General features: G+C 50.5%; 1 protein-coding gene across 4 annotated transcripts in view; it reads left to right on the top strand.

Moving 5' to 3' along the window:
• Positions 1-21795, top strand: part of LOC123769487 (lipoamide acyltransferase component of branched-chain alpha-keto acid dehydrogenase complex, mitochondrial) — a 64053-nt gene that overhangs the window by 15855 nt on the left and 26403 nt on the right. For all 4 annotated transcript variants that reach the window (XM_069308780.1, XM_045760631.2, XM_045760629.2 and 1 more), the window contains exons 2-4: positions 810-964; positions 8420-8494; positions 10215-10362. In XM_069308780.1, the coding sequence (XP_069164881.1) occupies positions 810-964; positions 8420-8494; positions 10215-10362 (378 nt within the window). The remainder of the gene's footprint in view (positions 1-809; positions 965-8419; positions 8495-10214; positions 10363-21795) is intronic.

Genomic DNA, 21795 nt, shown 5'->3' with positions numbered 1-21795 from the left:
CCGTGTAGTTGTTTCTTGCATCTTTGTATCACTGGTATGTTTGGGAGTTTGGCCTTTTCCTATATTGATTCCATTTTTGTGTCTTTTTGGTCTCTGGCCCTCTTGCAATTTCTGTCGAACCAATGCTGTTTCCTAGTTCTGTGTGTGTGTGTGTATGTTAGAGAGAGATATATGTAGTAGATATAATAGAGGAAAATAGATTGGTTAGAAAAGGCAGGGTCCAAGAGCTAATTGCTCGATTCTGCAAACACAAATAGTAAATACATACATACATACATACATACATACATACATACATACATACATACATACATACATACATACATACATACATAAATATACATATTTACCTGAATTTACCTGAGGGCCACATTACCTGACATACATACATTCATTCATTCATTAGGCTTTTTGTCGAGGTCCCCCCCCCCCACAGGTTGAACTGCTGATCTTCCCCAGGATGCAATCGCACAACTGTTGCCAAACTTCTGGCTACATATTTACTGCTAGGTGACCAGGTGCATTAGGAGAAAAGAAACATTCAGAACCATTTTGGTCCTGCCCAAGAATTGAACCCCAGGATTCCTGATTTGAGTCAAGAACGAAGCGTACGGTACTAATAATGTTGACTCTTAAAATGAAAGATAAGATACCTGTTTTAAGGAATAGTTTAAATAATGGTAGGAGGCTGAGTTTGCTGGTAACTGGTCATCATAAATCAGAGTTCTGTACTAAGTGTTCACTGGCAAGTGACTGGATAAGTATTACATGCAGATGCTTTTCTTCAACTTTGTATTTGGCCATTTCAGATAACTGTGTGGTAGCTGAGGTACAAGAACGTGAAACCATATATATTAGACATCCTAGAAAGGGTATGATCATTGAATCTAGTAACATAACTCTTCCAGAGGGGAAAATCATCAAATCACCACCAGTACAAAAAAATTCACCAGTTGAATATGAGGTGTGTACTGGAATGCATTTTATTAGTTGTGTGAAGAACTAAAGTGTAAGATGTTGGATGATACCAAGAGTGTTGTACAAAATAGGGAGTGACAGCCTAGCTAGCAACGTGTGTGAGTTTGTCAACTTTGTTTATTGTTGAAATTGAACTTGTGTAGAGCTAGACCAAAGACAGTAATGTGCTGTACTAGGCAGGAAATTAAAAAATATATGCCCTCATATTGAAATTGTGTATTTGAACTTGCAGTTGGATGATAATGTGAACAGTTACCCCTTCACTAAACTTGAGAACTGTGCACATGTTGGAAACAGTCCCTCATGGGGAAGAATTATGCTCTATTTAAATACAGGCTAACAAATTTTCATTTGCACTGCTTGGGCAATAATGTTTACCCATACCCAAGCAGCACAAGGCCTCTATGACCTGTATCCAAATGTTGCAACATGCTATGAGTGTGTGTACTGTATATCAAAATACAGTACAGTGGAAACTTGATGTCTGGATCAATATGAAGTGAATGTGTTGCAAATTAACAATGTGTCTGCCTTAATTTCATAAAAATTTATTTGTTTTCATACTTCATATTATAGAACACATTCAAAAACTGTATAAAAAACTCATCCTTGGTGCTAGTTAAGCTAGTATATAATCGATTGTTGAGATCAAACTGCGTCCTGCTTGCTGTGTATAATGTAATATGAAAGCATTGCTAATGTTTGTAGCCAGTCAAGGCCTATGTTGTAATAGTGATAAGCAGGATACATGATACGGTAATACCTGTAATCTTTTCTGTGGGGAAGCCCTGTCAGCTCCCTGGAGCTATTAGACTGATATTAGCTAATATTAGTATAGGGCTTCAGTCATATGGAGTTGTCATGCCTAATGGGGACCACTAGCCAGAACATAGTCCCCTCAGAGAGGTGAAGGGAGCAATGGCTTATGAAACTCGTGTATGAAAGTATTCATGTCTGCCATCGACCAGGGTTGAGCACCCAGAACTGTAGGCGCTTCAAAACAGACCTCTCCTGCTAGAAACATTGCAACCTGAGATTGAACTGAGACTAAAAACTCCCCCAAAGAAAAACAAGCTAACAAACAACACGTCACACCGTGTGCCCCTCGTTCGCGCCAACCTCCCCCCGTAGAGGGTTATCTTGAGGTTATCTTAAGATGATTTCGGGGCTTTAGTGTCCCCGCGGCCCAGTCCTCGACCAGGCCTTCACCCCCAGGAAGCAGCCCGTGACAGATGACTAACACCCAGGTACCTATTTACTGCTAGGTAACAGGGGCATTCAGGGTGAAAGAAACTTTGCCCATTTGTTTCTGCCTCGTGCAGGAATCGAACCCGCGCCACAGAATTACGAGTCCTGCGCGCTATCCACCAGGCTACGAGGCCCCCGAGGGAGATGAGGTCCCAGCCCACAGTATCGGCAGCTGGACCATCAATTTGTCGGCTGAAGCTACAAGGGGTGGAAGTCTGCTCTGGACTTCCGGAGACAATCAATTGCTTGATTGTCTTCACCCTGCTGGTGTTCCTGCTGTGCATTGGCAGTGGCCAGGCGTTCGTACCAAGAGCTGCATGCGCTTAGGGCTCCCTTCCTTAAGTGCCCTGTGAGTACACCCTTTGGGGTTCAGAGTCCTCTTCTCTGGGTCCTTCAGGTCCCCATTCCAGTAGAGGTAGCAGCTGCTTGAATTTCTGCCTTGCCCTTAGGGTCAGCGTAGGTCTCAGTACTTTCGTTTGGCCCATTGTAGGGAGTGGTTGTTGCTGGTTTGGGTGCACTGTGCTGCCCAGCTTGCATAATCGTGGCTGCTGGGACTCTTTCTGGTCCCCTGAGTTGTGGTGCTTCCTCAGGGTTCTCTTTCCTACTTTTAATTTTCTTTTGCCTGTTGGGAGGCTGCCAGGGTGCCTGTGAGGTGATGCTTAGGGTCAGTAGGGTAGTCCTCCTCCTGGGCTTTCGAGGTTGCTCACCTGACAGGGGCCAGTTTGTCTGGATAATACACGGGGGTTTACAACCAGCATTTGCAGCACCAGTGCCTGGGCTTCCCATAGGGACACATCCCCCCCCTACGGGCCATGGAAACTCCCCATCAGTGCTTAGTTGTCCAGTGGACGTGTCCTCTGAGCTCCATCTCTCCTTGTGCGAGTTTGAGGGTAGTTTATTGCGTCCTATCTCAGGGTGATGATCACCTGTTTTGCCTCCAACATGCTGCTTGTTGGGTCAATAACACCTTCGAACCGGAGTCTTGCAAAACTTTTTCTCTGCTCGTACTCCAATTTACCCATTCTGATGCAGCTGAGGTTAGGGGTCAAGCAGCTCGCACATTGCATGCTAGGTTTAGGTTGCAGCAATGCACTTGGTTGATTGCCCGCTCGAATGTCCTGGGGCTGCCCAGTTTTGGTTTTAGGGCCCCGGACTTGGGGGCGTTGGTCAGTTTGACCTTGGTTCAGTCCGCATCCCTTCGTCCTTTCCTTGTTGGTGTTGTTCACGATTCTCCTCCTGCCCTGCTTCCGGCTCCCAAACGTCTGAGGGTTTCGGTGTCAGCAGGATTTAAGCGGAGTAAGAGACTCGGGCCTAGGGGTTATCTTGAGGCTATCTTGAGATGATTTCGGGGCTTTATTGTCCCCGCGACCTGGTCCTTGACCAGGCCTCCACCCCCAGGAAGCAGCCCGTGACAGCTGACTAACTCCCAGGTACATATTTACTGCTAGGTAACAGAGGCATCAGGGTGAAAGAAACTCTGCCCATTGTTTCTCGCCGGCGCCCGGGTTCAAACCCGGGACCACAGGATCACGCGTCCAGTGTTCTGTCCGCTCTGCCGCCAGCTCCCTTGTACTACCGAACTACCGAATGGGGTTGCCCCATTCGAGGCGGGGACGGAAGCATTCGAGCTGATTCCTCCCGCCGAGGCTTCTGGGTTCTTCCTGCAGGTCCCTTTCTTGGATGCCTTTAACTTGGACTCTGCCTTTTCATCAAGGGTAGAGGGCATTGAGGTCGGCTCTGCCCTGGATCCTTGTTTGGAGGATTCCGGGGCTTGGGGGTGGAGATGGCCTGGGGCGCTTGGGACCCTTTCGATCCTGCCTGGGGTTTTAGTGCCTTTGGGGCAGGGTCTGCTGTTGTAAGGTTCGGGGTTTTCATACTCCCATTCCTTGTACGAATTTGATATAGGATTGGCTCCTCTCTGGGTTCGTTTCCGGGTTCCCTTGGATTCTGCGGCTGCGTCCTTCCACAGGTTTTCTACCTCTCGAATTCCCCTGTGGAGGTTCAAGAGGCCCTTGCTGCATCAGCGCAGCACGGTGGTTAAGCAGTTTGCACCTATCCTGTCTGCACCTATCCTCTGGGAGGCTGTGTCCTTGTTTTATGCCTCTCGCCTCGGGTATCGGCAGGCTATCCTCGCTTTCTCTGTGGATTCTGCTTGGGCCCCTGGCTCTTAGATTTTCGTCTCTGTTTTGCCTGCAGTTGTTTGCGGACTCTGCTGTGTCTCAGTTAGGCGGCTTCAGCTAGTTGCTGCTCTCTTTCGGATATGTTGGTTGTCCGGGGTGCTCGTTCTCATACTTCCCAGAGGGGTCATGCCAGGCCTCAGGTATCTGCTGGTCGAGGTGGGTCTATGGTGCCAGTTTCTGAGCTGGCGCCTGCTCTGGAACCATTTTCGTCTGATCGGCGCAGTGTTCACTTTGTACGTAAGTCAGGTTCTCGGAAGGGTTGCTGGCCCTTTCGCGGGTCACCCTGTGGCGCTGGGCTTCTTCCCCTTCGCTTTGTCAGGTTATCTTGGAGTGGGTGCTCTTGGGCGTGGTCGAAATGACCTTGTCCCTCAGGTGGGTTTCCTGCATTTTTCCAGTGCCAAAACAGGACTGTGTGGATCTGCGGTTCATTCTGGACTTGTTCCATCTGAACCCCTGGATTCCTTGCCCCTCCTTTCAAATGATAACTCTGTTCCAGGTCCGGCTTCTCTTGGAGTGTGTGTGTGCACATCCGGGACGTGTATTGGCACCTCCTCATTCATCCGGGGTTCAGGGACTGGTTAGGTTTTGTGGTGGGGCATCAGGCTTACCAGTTTCGTTGCGTCTTGGGCTGAATCTGGCACCCTCCCATTTTCACACATCTTATCCAGGTCGTGGTGGCCTGTCTGCATCTTCTAGGTGATCGGGTTTAGGCCTACCTCAATGATTGGTTGGTCTGGGCTCCCAGACAGTTTGCGTGTCTGCTATCCTGGGTTTGGTTCTTTCCCAGCTTGCCGGGTTCAGGTTACTGATGAACTGGTGGAAGTCCCATCTGGTTCTGTTTCAGGTTCGGATTTGTCTGGGGTCTTATTTGGGATTCCCAGACAGCGTCCTTGTCTTTCCCTCCGGCTGCAGTCTCGTCGTTGTCTGTTTCTGCAGGGGTCCTTGGTCACTCGGCTGTTGCTCGAGCAGCTGTGCAGTAGTGTGAACTCGTTGTGATCGTTTACCCACTGGGCTGCGTTTGGTTGCGGCATCTGTTCTGGTTCCTTCGGGATCATCCCTTCCGCCATCTTGCGATTGCTGGGTTCGTCCCTCGCGGGCCTTGTGTAGACTACAGCATCGTCAACTTCTTCTTTTGGCTTTTCGGGGTTCGGTGCCTTGGCACCTTCCGGAGCCCTGTCTCGATGTGTTCACGGATGCCTCCTCTCTCTCGGTTGGGGTTTTGTGACCAGTGCTTACCAGGCTGGCCAGGGGCGGTGGGCTCCATCCTTCCGTCGGGCTCACAGTACTGTGCAGGAATTTGCGGCAGTGTGGGTTATGTTGCGTCGGATTCGGCTCGCTTGGAGCTCTACGATTCACCTCTCGCTCTTTTCTTAATCCAATCCGTGCCCCGTTGGTTTGGGGGTGCCGCTGTGGGGAAGTCACGAGGTTTTTTCCCTGCGTTCTAGGGTGGGGAGCCTCCTTCGCCGCTCCCCTCCTCTCCAGCATGGGCGCCCTGGCCGCCTCCAGCGGCTGCGGACTCGAAAGCTTATGTCATGGCCCTTCAGCGCCTATGTTCTGCAGGTGAGTTGGTGCAGTTTGGCGTCTCCTTCGTCTTGACGCTGTTTTTGTTTTTGGAAGTAGGAATGGGTGTACTTGAGAACGTGGACCGTATCAGCCGAGGTGCCTACTGCAGGGCTATTAGCCCATACTGGGCAGCTCTTGTTCTCTCCACCTGATTCCTTCCTCGGTTCACGGGTGTCTGCGGGTGGCCTCTTGGCCCTTCCGAGACGGCTCCTGCCTGTACTCCTCCTGCCCCTCTCCTATGCTTGTCTAACCTTGCTTGCGTTCGGGGCCCCGCCTCCACCTTGTTCCGCAGTGCAACGGTGGGGGTGCCTGTTCGGTGGTACATTTCCTGTGTCGAGGGTGTTTTGTGCTCGCCTCCTTCTGCTTGCAGGATTGGGTTCTGGCTCTTTGGTTCCGCCTCTTCCCCTGTCGTTTGCCTGTCGAGCGGATTCTGTGCTTCATGGGCGCTCTCGTCTCTGCTCTTGGGGCTGTGTATGGGGTCAGCCCACGTTGGGCTGCCTAATGTGTTCCTTCTATTGCCTGTTACACTGGACACGTTTCTTCTACCAGCCCTGTGGCTCAGTTGGGTGCTCGGTTTCCGCCTGTGTCCCCTTGTGTGCCACTCGTGTACGATTTATTTATCTTCTCTGTTGCTTCCTCGGGGAGTGTGGTGACGTTTTGCTGCGGTTTTGGTACTGCAGCTACGTGTCGGGGTTGGTTGTGGCATTATGTTCGACCCTTCCGTGCTCCTTCTGGGGCCCTCCTTCCTTGCTGGTCTTGCTGTGCCAGGCCTGGGTTTTCCATGTTCCTTGGATTCTCTGTCTTGTCCTCGCCTCGTTGTGCTGGCTGGGGATGAGTTTGGGGTCTTCGTCTCGCCCCTCGCCTATCTTCCGGTTTCGGTTCAAGTTCCAGAGCCTAGTGGGCTCCCTTCCTTAGTGTTTTTCACGGCTGCCCCGGGGTTTTTCTTGATGCTGGGGCTTTGAGGGGACAGCTCGGCCCCGGGGCCTGCAGGGTGGGTTCCCGGGGCTGGGGTGGGGCTAACATGAGGGGCCTCGGGCCCCGTTGGTCCCCGCCGGGGTATTTCTACCCCTCTGGGCGGGGCTTGTGATTTTGTGGTGTGGGGTTTTTCCGTTCCTCCTCTCCGCACGTGCTTTGTGGGCATCGGCCCCTCCCTGGGCTTGGTTTCTTTGTCCATTGTTCCTGTTGTTTCCGTCCTGTAGGTGGGTGCTTTTCTACGATCTTCGCCCCTTTTTTCCGGGACAGGCCTTCTCCGTCATGTCCCCCTCTTCTTGGGGTTTCTGCATGACTTTTGGTCTCGGGTGCGACGGGGATTTTGTGCCTTCGTCCTTTGTGTTTGCTTCTTTTTGTTCTCGAAGGTTTGGGATGGTTTTGCTCCTTCCCATTTTCTGGTACGTCTGTCCTCATTCGGTTGAGCTTCCTTCTGGTCCTTTCTAGGGCTTGTGGGTCCTATTCCCGGCAGCTTCTGGGTGTTTGGCCTTCTTGTTCTTTTGTGCATATCTCTTCTCTTCGCGCTGTCTCGGCACTACTCGTTTTCCTGGGGGCAGTTTTGCTCCTTTTAATGAGTCTTTTCGCTCCTGCCCTTCTGCGGGATGTTGGTGCGGGGCGGCTCCTTATGCGGGTTCCTTCCGTGTCGGCTGCACTTGTGGCGGTGAACTTGCACGCTTGTGGTATTTTGTTTTGGTCCTGCGTTTTCTTTTCCCTCCTGGAGTTCTACTGATCAACTACTGGTCTTTCCCAGGATGCAACTCACATCATTTGTCAAACTCCCTGGCACCTATTTACTGCTAGGTGCATAGAGACTTCAGGTTAAAAGAAAAGTTGCCTAAACGTTTTCCCACTACTAGAATCACACCCGGGACCCTTGGTTATGAGCTAGCAATGTAGCTCACTGTGCTACAGTAATACAGTACAATAGAATCTCATTCAAATGGTGCACTGGAAGTCCAGATGAAATAGAAGGATTTGTTTGTCCTAAGATCATTGTGATCGGTTACAGCAGAAAATAATGAAAGACTTTCAGTGTTGGCAGTCCACATTCAATACTGTAATGTATTGTATATGGTGTCAAAAATGTAAACAAATTCAATAAAACATATAAAAAAATTTCCTGGCAAATTTTGCTCTGAAATGTGTACAAAAGCATGTTTTATAATTTTTAGTCAGAAATACATAAAGTTGGGCATTCAGTTACAAAATTTTGACCTACAACCATTGTTTTGTGCTGAAAGGATCCAGTATGAATCTGTTTGAGCAAGACTACTATTCTATACAATGATTGTATTTTATTTGTACATGACTTCCTTGCATAGCATTTTGGACAAGTTGTTGTATTACAGTAAAATGCTCTTTTGGTTCCATTAATACTATACATAGGCTTCAAGAAAGATTTGTAAACTAATAAAAAAATCTTAAATTAAAGGTATACTATATTTTAGCTGTATTGTTTGCAGATCAAGTGGAGTCCCTCTTCAGCAGCATCCAGTCCAGTGGAAGATCAGATGCAATGGAAGGATTCAGTTTCGGTGGTAAGAATAATTACAGAGGATCAGCATACCAATGAAAAGGAAACATGTTGATGTTTCCAGTAATCAGTTATTGATTCCTTTCCATACACTAGGAAATTCAACTAAAATAAACTTCCCCATTTATTAACCACTGAACTGCACAATGCGTCCGCAGGCGCTCGACGGGGGGTGCGCAACTCACCTCCGGGATCTTATATTTTCAGTGTATGATTCAAAACTCCCGCGGCTAAATGGGGTTTACATTAGCTTCCTCAGGGCTCTTGTAAACAGACGCCATTTAAAAAAAAAATTTGTGGGCAACATTCCTAGGTGTGATAGCCTCAGTACTGAGTGAGCAACCGAGGCTGGCGCACGCAGCATGAGGTCACAGTACTGCTGTTCAGCTTGTGACCACAGCATTTCCTAATAATGTGAAAATATATCTATAACTGGTATTATTTAGCTATGATAGTATTACAGAAAGCCCTTGAGTGTGATAATGACTGTGCACAATGTTCAAATATCAGTGAATCAATGCTGTTCACGATGTTCACAGCGCTAGCCACGGCATCACAGCATTATTTCGTCCATCTAGGAATCTTCAAACAACTTCAGATGTTACTTTACAAAATAAACTTATGGTCAATTATTCATTTACAGGTTTTAGAGAAAGGTAAGTTTGGTGAGAGAGGGAGGAAATCCAGATAGCGTCACTGTGTGTGGCAGCCACGCTTGTTTTGCTCACCATACTAGCTTAGTGGTTCGCTATGGTGAACACATATGTACATGGGTATATACAATGTATATATAGTGTAATAACAGCAACAGGAGTATATTGGGAGGGGCCATTTTGGTGAGGGAGGTGGCTGTTGTAGCGTTGTCTGCTGGCTGCTGTGTGATTTCTCATGCAGTGTATGGTGGCCACTATGCTGTTTGGACACAATACCGGCTTGCTTGCATAGTTATGGTGAATAAAACATGTAGATATGTATACATAGTGTAATAGTGTAATAAAAACAACAGTATGGTGGGAGGAGCAATGTTGGCGAGTAAGGTGTAAGGAGTAAGCTAGGTGTTGGAGGAGTGAGGGAGGGCTGGCTGGGAGTGACAGCTCATACTCGCGGAGTTCTGAGTGTGTTGATGGTGAATGTATATAGTGTGTGATAGTGTATAGTGTAAATATGTTGTAAATATACATAAATGAACATGAAACATTGGATATATATGAGCAATATATGTGGACACATTTGAGAGACATATAACACTGTCTTGGGACAGTACCGGTGTTCTACTGCCATAATATTGTGTACGTGTTCATTATACATAGGATTGGCAAGAAAAAAGAAAACAAATGTTTTTGGAAATGTACTCAAAAAATGAACAAAGAAATATTTGTGGCAACTCGCGCATATTGAAGCTCCGCGCATGTATGAGGAATGGGAGAAGATGAGTCAAGGCCTACACCACACAAATACAGCATTGGGTCACAGCCTTGCATGTATGTGCTGGTTCAGTGTGTATGAGAGCCATGCATGTGATACCTCAGGACAATTGACCGAGACAGAGCTGTTGTGCAGAACCGAATGACTTATGTGGACAGAACTTACTTATTGGACAACTTTTTCCAGGCATGTTGCAAATTGAGAAAGCTGCCAGTCTAAGGAAAAGGTGTCTGAATACAATTTACAATAGTTGATGGTAATGATTATGCAGTACTGTATAATAGTTTCACAACTTTCAGATTAATGTGTTTGATGATGATCAAAGCTCAGAAAAGGGCAGCATAATCGTGAAGAAGGAGATACAGCAAAACATGGAAACCAGGAGGAGTGCGGGCAAAGCTTTCATACATTCAACTCCAACTCGCCTCAAAACTTCAGTACTACCTAGTAAGAAATACTGTATTTGTTATAAAATAATTAACTTAGGTTTTCTGGGGGGAGCCTCTTCGACTCCCCGGAGCTATCCAGGCTGATATGGATATCATTAGACTTTGGCATCAGTCAGTGTGTATGGAGTTCTAGGCCTACCGGGGACCACGAGCCAGAACCTGGCCCCCCTCAGAGAGACATGGGGAGCAATGGCCTATAGAAATGCTTCAAATGGGATTTGGAGCATTCTGTGTCTGCCATTGACCATTGGGAGCCGGTCGGCCGAGCTGACAGCACGCTGGACTTGTGATCCTGTGGTCCCGGGTTCGATCCCGGGCGCCGGCGAGAAACAATGGGCAGATTTTCTTTCACCCTATGCCCCTGTTACCTAGCAGTAAAATAGGTACCTAGGTGTTAGTCAGCTGTCACGGGCTGCTTCCTGGGGGTGGAGGCCTGGTCGAGGACTGGGCCGCGGGGACACTAAAGCCCCAAAATCATCTCAAGATAACCTCTCAAGATAACCTCAAGGCCAGGCACCCAGAAAGGTAAGCACCTCAAAATGAACCCCTATTCTGGTTAAAACGACTAAAAGAAAGAAACGAGTGGACAGAACTCCCCAAATGAAAATGAGCAAATTAGCATGACATCACACGAGCCACGCCACATGTCTGCGCAGCTTCCCCACTCCCTGGCAGGGGAAAGGGGAGCCCCAGATCCACCGTGCCGGCGATTCACCCTCCAGTTCTGAGCTGATGTGATTGTGGCATGGTCATGTGGCTCCAGTTCCAGATTCTCTTGTGTTGTGTTGTGCTGTGCCTTAGGTTCAGTAAGGCACAATCAGAGGAGCCGGTCGGCCGAGCGGACAGCACGCGGGACTTGTGGTCCTGGGTTCGATCCCAGGCGCCGGTGAGAAACAATGGGCAGAGTTTCTTTCACCCTATGCCCCTGTTACCTAGCAGTAAAATAGGTACCTGGGTGTTAGTCAGCTGTCACGGGCTGCTTCCTGGGGGTGGAGGCCTGTTCAAGGACCGGGCCGCGGGGACACTAAAAGCCCCGAAATCATCTCAAGATAACCTCAAGATTATCTCAGTACTGCTATTACGGTGGCGTGCAAGCTAGGAGTAATATTCACAAGTACTCGGGCTGCATGTGCTTTGGGTTCCCTTCCCTGAGTGCCCTGTAAGTACCGCCCTTGATGCTTGGGGTTATCTTCCACAACTCACCTTGGGGTCTATCTCTGTTGATCTTTTGCTGCTCGGTGATTGACTGCCCCGAGTGTGTTGGGGGTTTTTGTCCCTTGTTTATCTTGGGGTAAGTGGTAGTTTTTGCACTGGTGGAGGCGCAGGGTACTGCGTAGCTAGTTTTCACCTATTACAGCGGCCGGCTCTGTTCGTCCTGGATACGTTGCCCTCTTCCCTTACCCTAGTTATATTAGCAGTATTGATGGCTGTGGACAATGCTCACGTCCACTTTTTCTGTGGGGAGCCCCTACGGCTCCCTGGAGCTTATCGGGCTAATGTATGTTATATTAGACCGGGACATTAGCTAAGGAGTTCAGACCTACCAGGGACCAGCGCCAGAACCTGGCCCCTTCAGAGAGGTTTCAGGGAGCAATGGCCCTAGAAAACCCCTTGTGGTTGGGGTTTTCCTTATCTGCCATCAACTGGGGTTAGGCACCCAGAAAGGTAGGCATAACAAAACAAACCCCACATGGTAAAAAAGTTAAACAAAAAACTGAACACAGAGGTAGAAACTCCCTACAATCACAAGGAAACAAGCAAACATCACACTTTACTGCCGCGCCGATCGTCCGCGCAGCCCTCCCTGCCCCGAGAGGAGGAGGGGGGAGCCCCGGACCTACCGCGCCGGCTGCCAAGCTACAGTTCGTAAGCTAATGTCAACCGGGATAGACGCTTCTCTGGTCTCAGTTTCCTAGGTGGTGTTTGCCTTGTGTGGCGTTCACTGCCGTGTGTTGTGTTGTGCGGTGGCCAGGAGTACCTCATCAGTGCCAGGGCTGCATGCGCTTAGTGGCTGACTTCCCTAAGTGCCCTGTGAGTACTGCCCTTGCGTAACAGGGTTATCTTCCCTGGGGTGTTCGGGAACCATTCCAGTAGAGGTTCTTGCTGCTCAGCATTTGCCTCGCCCTTGGGGCCAGCTGGGTCTGGGGGCCCTTGTTTGGCCCTGGGTAGGGATTGGTATTGTGCTGGTTAGAGTGTCAAGGTGTTGCACAGCCTGCTACCTAAGCGGCGACCTGTTCCTGTTGCCTCTGGAGACGGTGTACTTTTGCGGGGTTTTTCTTTTGTTTTTATTTTCATGCCTGGTGGGGGTCTGCCCAGTGTGGCTATAGTTCCACTGGTAGTGTTTGGCGGCCCTCTGCTAGGCCCCCGTGATTGTACACGTCGCAGAGGTTTTCAGTGCTATCCTCTACCCTCTTGTTATGTTTGGGTTTCTTAACCAGTTAGCAACACCTTGCCCGGTCTTCCCGTAGCAGTCAGCCTACGGGCCCTGAAAACCCCTGTCTGGGCTCGGGGGACCATTGAATGTGTCTTCCGGGTTCCAACCTGTCTTGTACGGGATCGTTGGTTGCTGTGCCCTTGTCTCCGGGTGACAGTCGCCACTTTTACCTCCGTCATGCTGCCTGTTGGGTCACTGACACCTTGACCCGGAGTTGCGAGAGATTCTCTGCTTGTTCTCCAGTACTCTCCTGATGTTATTACTGTTCAGAGTACAGGTGGCATCTGTGTTGCAAGCTAGGTTAGGTTGCTGCATCATGCTAGGTTGGTTTCCCACTCGGATGCCCCGAGGCCGCCCCGTTTTGGTTAGGTGCTGTTCGCCCCTTTCCCTCCCTGTTCCCGGCTCCAGACCGTCTGCGGGTTTCGGGGTCGGGGCGGGGTTTAGTTGGGGCCGAGACTCGGGCGGTTTTTGGGGGCTGCCCCGTTCGGGTTGGGGGACGGAGGTTTTCGAGCCTCTTCCTCCTGCCAAGGATTCTGGGTCTTACCAGCAGCCCTTTCCTGCTGCCTTTCCCATGGACTCTTCCTTTTCTTTAAGGGTGGAGGGCTTGGAGGACGGCTCTGCCCCAGAGCCTCTGTTGCTGGTTCCCAGGGCTGTGGGGGATGCCTGCTAGCAGTTCTTTGGCAGTTTGCCCCTGCCTGGGTTTTCTGCTTTTGGGCGGAGTTTTTCGCCTATCCAGTCTGCTTGTTTTCCACTTTTGCTGGCATGTTTTCGTATCTTTAGTGTCGGTTACAGTCCTCTGTTCTGGCGGCTATTTTCGTCTGCCGGTTTTCCGGCATGGCCACCAGGGCGGCGTTGCGGTTTGTTTACATGCGCCTGGGTGTGTGAGTGAGCTTCTTGGGTGAGTTTTCACCTTTTTTCAAGGGTTTTATTCTCCTGTTGTCGTTTCTTTGCTTTTCTGGTGTTTTTTGCCTGTTTCCTGTTCCTCTGGGGATGTTTGGGTGTTGATTTTACACCAGGTTTCCCTTTTTGTCTGTTTTGGGTCTGGGGCCCTTGGGTTTGGGCTCAGTGTCCCTGGCTGTTATGCTTGCTCCCACACTTTGTCCCTCGGTTTTTGGTCTGTTATGTCCGTTTCCCTGGGGGTTCTGTCTGGGGGCTGTGCTTTGCCTTTCTGTGGTGTTCTCCGCCGGCAAATGTGGTGGTTTGGGCTCCCCCTGGTTCGATTCCGGGTTCCTTTGGGTTCTTTGGTTTCGTTCTGGAGGTTTCTTCCTCTTGGGACCCCTTTGTGGGTTCAGGGGGCTTTGTTTCCTCGTGTGACCCGGTTCTGCCTTCTGGAGTACCGGGGTCTTTCTGGCTTGCAGACTGATCTTTTTGGGTCTTGGCACATGTGGTGGTCGTGCTGGGACTTCGAGGTTTTGTTGTCGAAGTGGGCCTTTTGATGCAGTTTTGTGCCTTCTTTGCCTGGCCGGCGTGGTGCTCTCTGCCCACTGGTCGGCTACTTGTACTTTTCTTTTTATAGTGTATGTGTGTGTGTGTACGCATGTACATGTGTACGCTGTGTGTGTGTGCACATGTGTATACACACGTGTGTGTAACATACCTTGTGTGTATATGTATATGTATGTGTACAGTATATACATAATGTGTGTATGTGTACTTTTTCTTTTGGAAGGGGCTCTGTTCCCTTCTCTGTTGACGGGGCGCTGAGGGGAGCCGCTTGCTCTGTTGACTCTCGCATGGTCCCGCTGTTGGTGGGCGCTTTTGGTTGTCTTCCGGCCTCTGGTGGCGTCGGTGGACGGCTTCTCCCCCTTTAGGGGGGTTCAGAGCTGGCGGGGTGGGCTTCTTCCCCTGCACTTCGTCATGTCATCTTAGTGGGTGCGTTGGACGTGGTCGATCTGCCCCATCCTTCTGGGGTTCCAGTCTACTCTTTGCAGTCATAGGCCTTTCACATCTGCGGTTCTTCTGGACTTCTTCAGTCTGCGCCCTGGATTCTATGACCTCCTCGGAGGACTGTTGTCTCCTGTCCTACTTCTGTTGGGGCCGGGTGCCTGGATGGTGGCCCTGGACCTCCAGGTCACTTCTTTTCACGTTCCTCTCCAGTTTTCTGGAACTGGCACAGTTGGTGGTGGGGCTTCAGGCTTGCTGCTTTTGCTGCCTTCCCAATTTTGTAATTGGCACTTGGTGTATTTTTGCATCTTCACCGGATCTTAGTGCCCTGTCTGAGTCTGCTTGAGATTCGGTGTCTGGCCTACCTCGACGACTGGCTGGTGTGGGCTCCCAGTCGGTCCGCTTGTCTGCTCGCCAGGGGTGTGGTTCTTTCCAGATTGCCGGGTTTGGTTTCCTGGTGATCTGGAGGCCATTCCATCTGTTTCTGTCCCGGGTTCGGACCTGGACCTTGTTTAGGGCTATTGGGCCACTCCTTGTCTTTCCCTCCAGAAGTGTTATTGCGGCTGTGGTCCCGTCTTCGGCTGTTCATGAGGGGGTCCCGGGTTGCTCAGCGGTTACTTGAGCAGTTGTGCGGGAGTCTGAACTTCGACGTGCCGGTCTGCCTGCGGGGTAGGGTTTGACTTTGGTGTCTGTTTGGTTCCTTCAGAGACTCCCCTTCCGCCTCTTGCAATCGTTGGGTTTGTTCCTCCGGGGATCTTGTGTTGGTGCTGCGTCACCAGTTTCCTCTTTGGGGTTTTCTGGGTTCCATGCCTTGGCACCTCCCCGAGCCTTCGCTCGATGTGTTCATGGACTGGTCATCTCTCAGCTGGGGCTTTGTAACCAGTGCTCACCAGGTCGGCCGGGAATGGTGGAGTCTGTCCGTCCGTCAGGCTCACAGCATGGTTCGGGAGTTCGTGGCTGTCTGGTTTGCGCTTCGGAGGGTTTGGGTCACTCGGTGCTCTACCATTCAGTTCCGTTCAGACTGTTCTCTGGCAGTCTTGCCGGAACCACAGGGTTTCTCTTAGGTGTTGACCATTGGGGTTGGTTCCTTAGTGGCTTGTTTGCTGGATTCTCGGGGTTTGGCTAACCGTGAGGTTCATGTCCTGCGTCCTGGCGGACAGCTGTCTCGGTTCATTCCTCTGTTCGCGGATTGGTCAGTCGTCGCCGACTTGTTTTGTTGGCTCTGTCGGACGTATGGACTCCTGGCCATGGACGTCTTCGAGTCGGCATGGTCTAGGCGTCGCCCGTTTTATGTGGCGCCCTTACCCACCTGCGAGGCGTTCATGGTGGATGCTTTTCAGCAGGACTGGTCGAGGTGGGGGTACCTGTTCCTTTTCTCCCGGTCCAGCTGTTGCTTCGGGTTCTGGCTCGGTTGCAGCCTATTCCCACGAGAGCAGTCCTTATGGTTCCTTGGTGGCTGGCCCAGCTTTATTTTCAGACGCTCCTTGATAGGTGTCCGAACCCGAGGCGTTTTCCCACGGCTCCACCTCTTTCGGCAGGTCGAATCGGTCCTGTAGTGACTGGTTCGGCCTTCTCCTCGGCTCTTCGCGTCTGGTATTTTGACGCGGGTATCACCATCTCTGTGGTGTTCAGGTGGCTTTGTTGATGGTGTCCCACCTGCGAGCTTCGTCTTGGCGACAGTATGACGTTCCTGGTGTTTCTATGCACTTTTTCTTGCTCTTCGTAGGTTGTCGTCTCTTTCGCATCGAGTTGTCTTGTCCTTTGTTGGGTTTTCAGGACTACAGTTATTTGATGTTTTTACTGTCGCCTCGTTTTGTGTGGCGTTGGCGGAGCCGCTCCGGCTTGCATTTGGGGTGGACGTCACATCTGCCCCGTTTCGTACGCTTTCTTGTGTTTTGTTTCACCTCCTACCTGCTCATGCATCGCCTGCGCCGTCCTGGTCCTTGATCGGGGTGCCTTCTTATCTTCTCCTCAGTTTGTGGTAGCCCCTTCGGTTCAGGTTTCTGCTCTTTGGTACTCGTGGTAGATTTGTACGTGTGCAGCCTTTCTCCGTCCTGGCGACGGTTGAGACGGCTGCTTTCCGGAGGGGTTCTTGATGCTTGATTCGTTTGGCTGGGGGTGCGTCCTGTGTTGTCCGGTAGTGCTTTTTGCCGTTACCTGCGTACCGTGTCTGAGGATGCGCTGTGGTTGATCCGGTTCCCCTCGTTCCCTGTTTTCAGGGCTCGGGTCTCCCAGGTCGTCCGCAGAGTTTTTCAGTCTTCCAGCCTGCGGTCTGTCTCTGCGCCCGTGCTGTTCAGACGTTTGCAGCTTTTGCTGCTGTGTTGGTGACGTCTAGGGCTCATTTCGGGCGCAGGGATTTGAGGGTCGCACAGGTTCTTGGCCGCCCATTCTTTATGGGTGTCATCTCCTGTGCGTTCTTGTTGCCTTGGGTCGTAGGTTGCAACCTGTTGGCTCGGCTTCGCATTGCAGAGTTTGTGACGGCCGCCTCCTGGGTTAGCCCTCTCTTTTCCTTCTCTTTGGGTATGAAGCTCCAGGAAGCCGTAGGGGCTCCCCACAGAAAACCAGCGTTGAATGTAATGAAACGCCATTTTCTGGGTGAGCCCCAGAGGCTCCCTGGCAACCCTCCCTCCCACCGGTAGGCGGTTTTTTCGCGTTGGTTGAAGCTTAGTTTCCGAACTGAAGCTTGGCAGCTGGCGCGGTAGGTCCGGAGGTCCCCCCCTCCCCCTCTCGGGGCGGGGAGGGCTGCGCGGACGATCGGCACGGCAGTAAAGTGTGGTGATTGCTTGTTTCCATGTGATTGTAGAGAGTTTCTACCTTTCTGTTCGTTTTTATGTTTTAGTTTTTTACCATGTGGGGTTTGTTTTGTTATGCGTACTGTCTCCCTGGGTGTCTAACCCCGGTCGATGGCAGATAAGGAAAACCCCAACCACAAGGGGTTTTCCAGGGCCATTGCTCCCTGAAACCTCTCTGAAGGGGCCAGGTTCTGGCGCTGGTCCCTGGTAGGTCTGAACTCCTTAGCTAATGTCCCGGTCTAATATAACATACATTAGCCCGATAAGCTCCAGGGAACCTCCGGGGCTCACCCAGAAAATGGCGTTTCATTACATTCAGCTCTGGTTTTTTCTCTTGAGTCCTAGCAGTGGACAGCGCTCGTGTCAATACAAAAATATTTGTATAAAATTAATTTTTTATCTGATCGACTTGGGGATAGTTTCAACATAAACACCCTTAGAGTGCGCACAATTTGATACCAAAATGAAAGATGTAACAAGAAACCTGATGTCAGAACATTTGAAAGAATATAAATATGTTTTTGGTCAAAATTTTAAAATATTTGTTAAAATTCTGTTTATTGTGCTATTATTTTGGGACTAGTTTTAAAATGCTCGCCTTTACATTGTGAACAATTTAATACCAAAATGAAAGATGTAACACAAAAATTTATGTCAGAACACTGGAAAGATATAAATAATTTTGGGATGATGAGCGTACAAAATTAAAATATTTGTTAAAATTTCAGTTATTGCTCTATTATTATGGGACTAGTTTTAAAATACGCGCCTTTATATTGCGAACAATTTGATATCAAAATTAAACACGTAACACGAAAATTGATGTTATCAAACTGAACGAGTATACACATTAGGTTGCGGTGTGCCAATTGGTGCTCGTTTACGGGTAACTTTAGGCTTTCCTGCGGGGAATCACGCTGGGCTTTTGTACATTATATGCATATACACCTGCAGGGAATTTACTTGTAAACACAATGATATGAAAACGAACGATGTAGCACGAGAATTAAGGTGAGAAAACTGAAACGAGTAAACACATTTTAATGATTTTGTGCCCTCACGGGTAACTTTTGCCGATTTAGGCTTTGCTGTTGGGAGTCACGCCAGGCTTTTGGACATTATATGCATATACACCTGTAGGGAATTCTTTTGCGAACACAATGATACCAAAACGAATGATGTAGCATGAGAATTAAGGTGAGAAAACTGAAACAAGTATACACATTTCAGTGTCACCACGAGCTTACCCGCACGCTCGCCCGCATGCCAGGGGCGTGACCTCTAACTTGGTGGCGCGCATGCCCAGCGCACGATAGTGTTAGGGTCTTGACCTCCGGTTTTTGGTGGTACCCTCTGCTTGGCCCTCGTGAGTGGACACATCCCTGCAGTTCAGTTTTAGAAGTTTGTTGGTAGATTTGGGTGCCGGTTAGCAGTACCCTGCCTGGGCTTCCCCTTAGCAATACCAGTCTAGGGGTCCTGGGAAACCCCATGGGGGTGCACGGGTCTCACAATTTGTGAGCTTTTCGGGTTTTTCCCACGGCCTACGATGGTGTTGGGGGGTCTGGACTTGACATTCTGGACTTGTCCCATCTGAACCCCTGGGATTCTTCCCCTTCCTTTCGGATGACCACTCTCTCCCAGGTCCGGCTTCTGTTGGAGCCGGACTCTTGGATGATGTCCCTGGACCTCAAGGACACGTATTGGCACGTCCCAATTCATCCGGGGTTCAGGGACTGGCTCAGTTTTGTTGTTGGGCGTCTTGGAGACCGCTGTTGTAGTCTCCCATTCGGGTTGAACCTGGCTCCTCGTGAGTTCACATGCCTCATCCGGGTCGTGGTGGCCCGTCTGCATCTTTTAGGCATTTGGGTGTTGGCCTATCTCGACGACTAGCTGGTCTGTGCTCCCAGTCGGTCCGCATGGCTGCTCGACAGGGATTTGGTTCTTTCCCACCTTGCCGGGTTTGGGTTCCTGGTGAAAAGGCAGAAGCCCCATCTGGTCCCCCCCCCCCCAGGTTCGGACTTGGCTGGGTCTTGTGTGGGAGTCTTGGACCGCTTCCTTGTCTCTCCTAGAGTCTCTCCTTCGGCTGTGGTCCCGCATGTGCTTGTTTCGAAGGGGCTTCCAGGTCACGTGGCAGTTGCTCGAGGGTCTATGCAGGAGTCTGAACTTTGCGATGATGGTCTACCCGCCGGGTTGGGTTTGGCTTCGTCGGCTGTTCTGGTTCCTTTGGGGACTGCCCTTCCGCTTCTCACGATCGCTGGGTTCGACACAAGACCCAAGTGGCCTTGTGTCGGCTGCTACATCGCCGACTCCCTCTTTGGGTTTTTTGGGGTTCAGTTCCTTGGCGCCTACCCGACCCCTTACTCGATGTATCTGGTATATGTGGCGCCCTTCCCCGACTGAGAGGCCGTTGGGGTCGATGCCTTTCGGCACGACCGAAAGCTTGAAAGGTCCTTTCGGCTCTGGCTCGCTTGGAGACTTACCAGGGACGCGTAGTCCTCTTGGTCCCATGGTGGCCGATCCAGCCTTGGTTTCAGGCGCTGCTTGCTCGGTGTCTGAACCAGGAGGTTTTCCCATGGCTCCGCCTTTTTCAGCAGATCGGTCCGGTCCGTTACGGGACTGGTTCGATCTTCTCCTCAAGTCTTCACGTTTGGTCGTTTTGACTTGAGTCTATCACCATCTGTATGATGATCAGGTGGCTTCTTTGGTGGTGTCCCACCTGTGGGCTTCATCTCGGTGGCAGTATGAAGTTTCCTGGCTGTCCTTTCAGTACTTTTTGTCACTCCATTGCTGTACTTCGCTTTCAGTTAAGCTTGTTTTGTCCTTTCTCTCATGGCTGTTTCAGGACCATCATCTTATGCCGAATACTGTCGCCTCGTATCGTGTAGCATTAGCGGAGCCGCTGCAGCTTACTTTGTTTTGATGTTCTGCACTGTTTCACAAGCTGTCTCGGGCGTTGTTTTACCTCCGGTCTGCTCATGCGGTGCCTGAGCCGTCCTGGTCTTTGGACAGAGCGCTCTCTTATTTGTCTTCTCAGTTTGTTGTGGCCCCCTTCGGTTCAGGATTGTTTTTCTAAGGCTATTTTCTTGTTGGCATTGGCCTCTGCGGGTCGGGTTGGGGGCTTCATGCTCTCCTCAGGCGCAGGGTTTTCTGCTTTTTTGGTCGAGGTGATAAGTTCGGTCGTTTGCAGCCGTCTCCTTCTTTTCTGGTGAAGAATGAGACTGCTGCTTTCCAAAGGGGTCCTTGGGTTATTGATGCTTGATTGGTCAGGCCAGGGGTGCATCATGTGTTGTGTCCGGTTGCGGCTCTCCACTGTTATTTGCGCGCCATGGCCTCAGTGACCGGGAATGCGCTTTGGGTTGATCCGGTTTCTTTTCTTCCCTGTTCTAAGGTTCGGGTCTCTCAGGTCGTCCCCAGGGTTATTCGGTCTAGCTAGCCAGCGGTCTATCCCCATGCCCATGACTTTCGTAAGTTTACTGCGTTGGCTGCTGTCTTTGGTAACATGTCTTGGGCTGACATTCGGGCACAGGTTTTTTGGTGGTCGAACAGGGTCCTGGCAGAAAACTAGTGTTGAATGTAATGAAACGTCGTTTTCTGGGTGAGACTTGGAGGCTCCCTGGCAACCCCCCCCCCCTTTCCGCCCAGTGTTTTTCTGGGGGGAGCCCCTACGGCTCCCCGGAGCTTACTAGGCTGATATGCTAATGTCAGACTTTAGCATCAGTCATGTTTATGGAGTTCTTGTGGGCCTACCGGGGACCACGAGCCAGAACCTGGTCCCCCTCCAGAGAGGCAAGGGGAGCAATGGCCTTAGAACCCCCGTGTGATTGGAAGCATTCTATGTCTGCCATCAACCGGGTTAGGCACCCAGAAAGGTAGGCGTCCCAAAACAAACCCCTATTCTGGTGAAAATTGCAACCAAAGACCGAACAAGTGGATAGAACTCCCCAAACAAAAACGAGCAAACTAGTATGACGTCACCCGTCATCACGCCACTGTCTGCGCAGCTCCCCCCCTCCCCGAGAGGGGGAAGGGGTAGCCCCAGACCTACCATGCCAGCGATCCACACCCCAGTTCTGAGGCTGGATGTCAAAACACACGAAAAAAACGCCGATAGGAGGGAGGGTGGGATGCCGGGGAGCCTCCGGGACTCGCCCAGAAAATGGTGTTTCATTACATTCAATGCTGGTTTTCTGGGGGGGAGCCCATACGGCTCCCTGGAGCTGACTACCCACAGAGGAAAGAGAATAGAGATTTACCCTGGAGGCGGTTGCCGCTCACTCCTCAACGCGAAGTCGAGACAACTGGCTGCATCCGCCAACCCAAA

This window comes from Procambarus clarkii, chromosome 63 (genome assembly GCF_040958095.1).
Source record: "Procambarus clarkii isolate CNS0578487 chromosome 63, FALCON_Pclarkii_2.0, whole genome shotgun sequence".
NCBI classification, from domain to species: Eukaryota; Metazoa; Arthropoda; class Malacostraca; order Decapoda; family Cambaridae; genus Procambarus; species Procambarus clarkii.
Note: the sequence above shows the minus strand (reverse complement) of the source record. Positions and strands in the feature narration are given on the sequence as shown.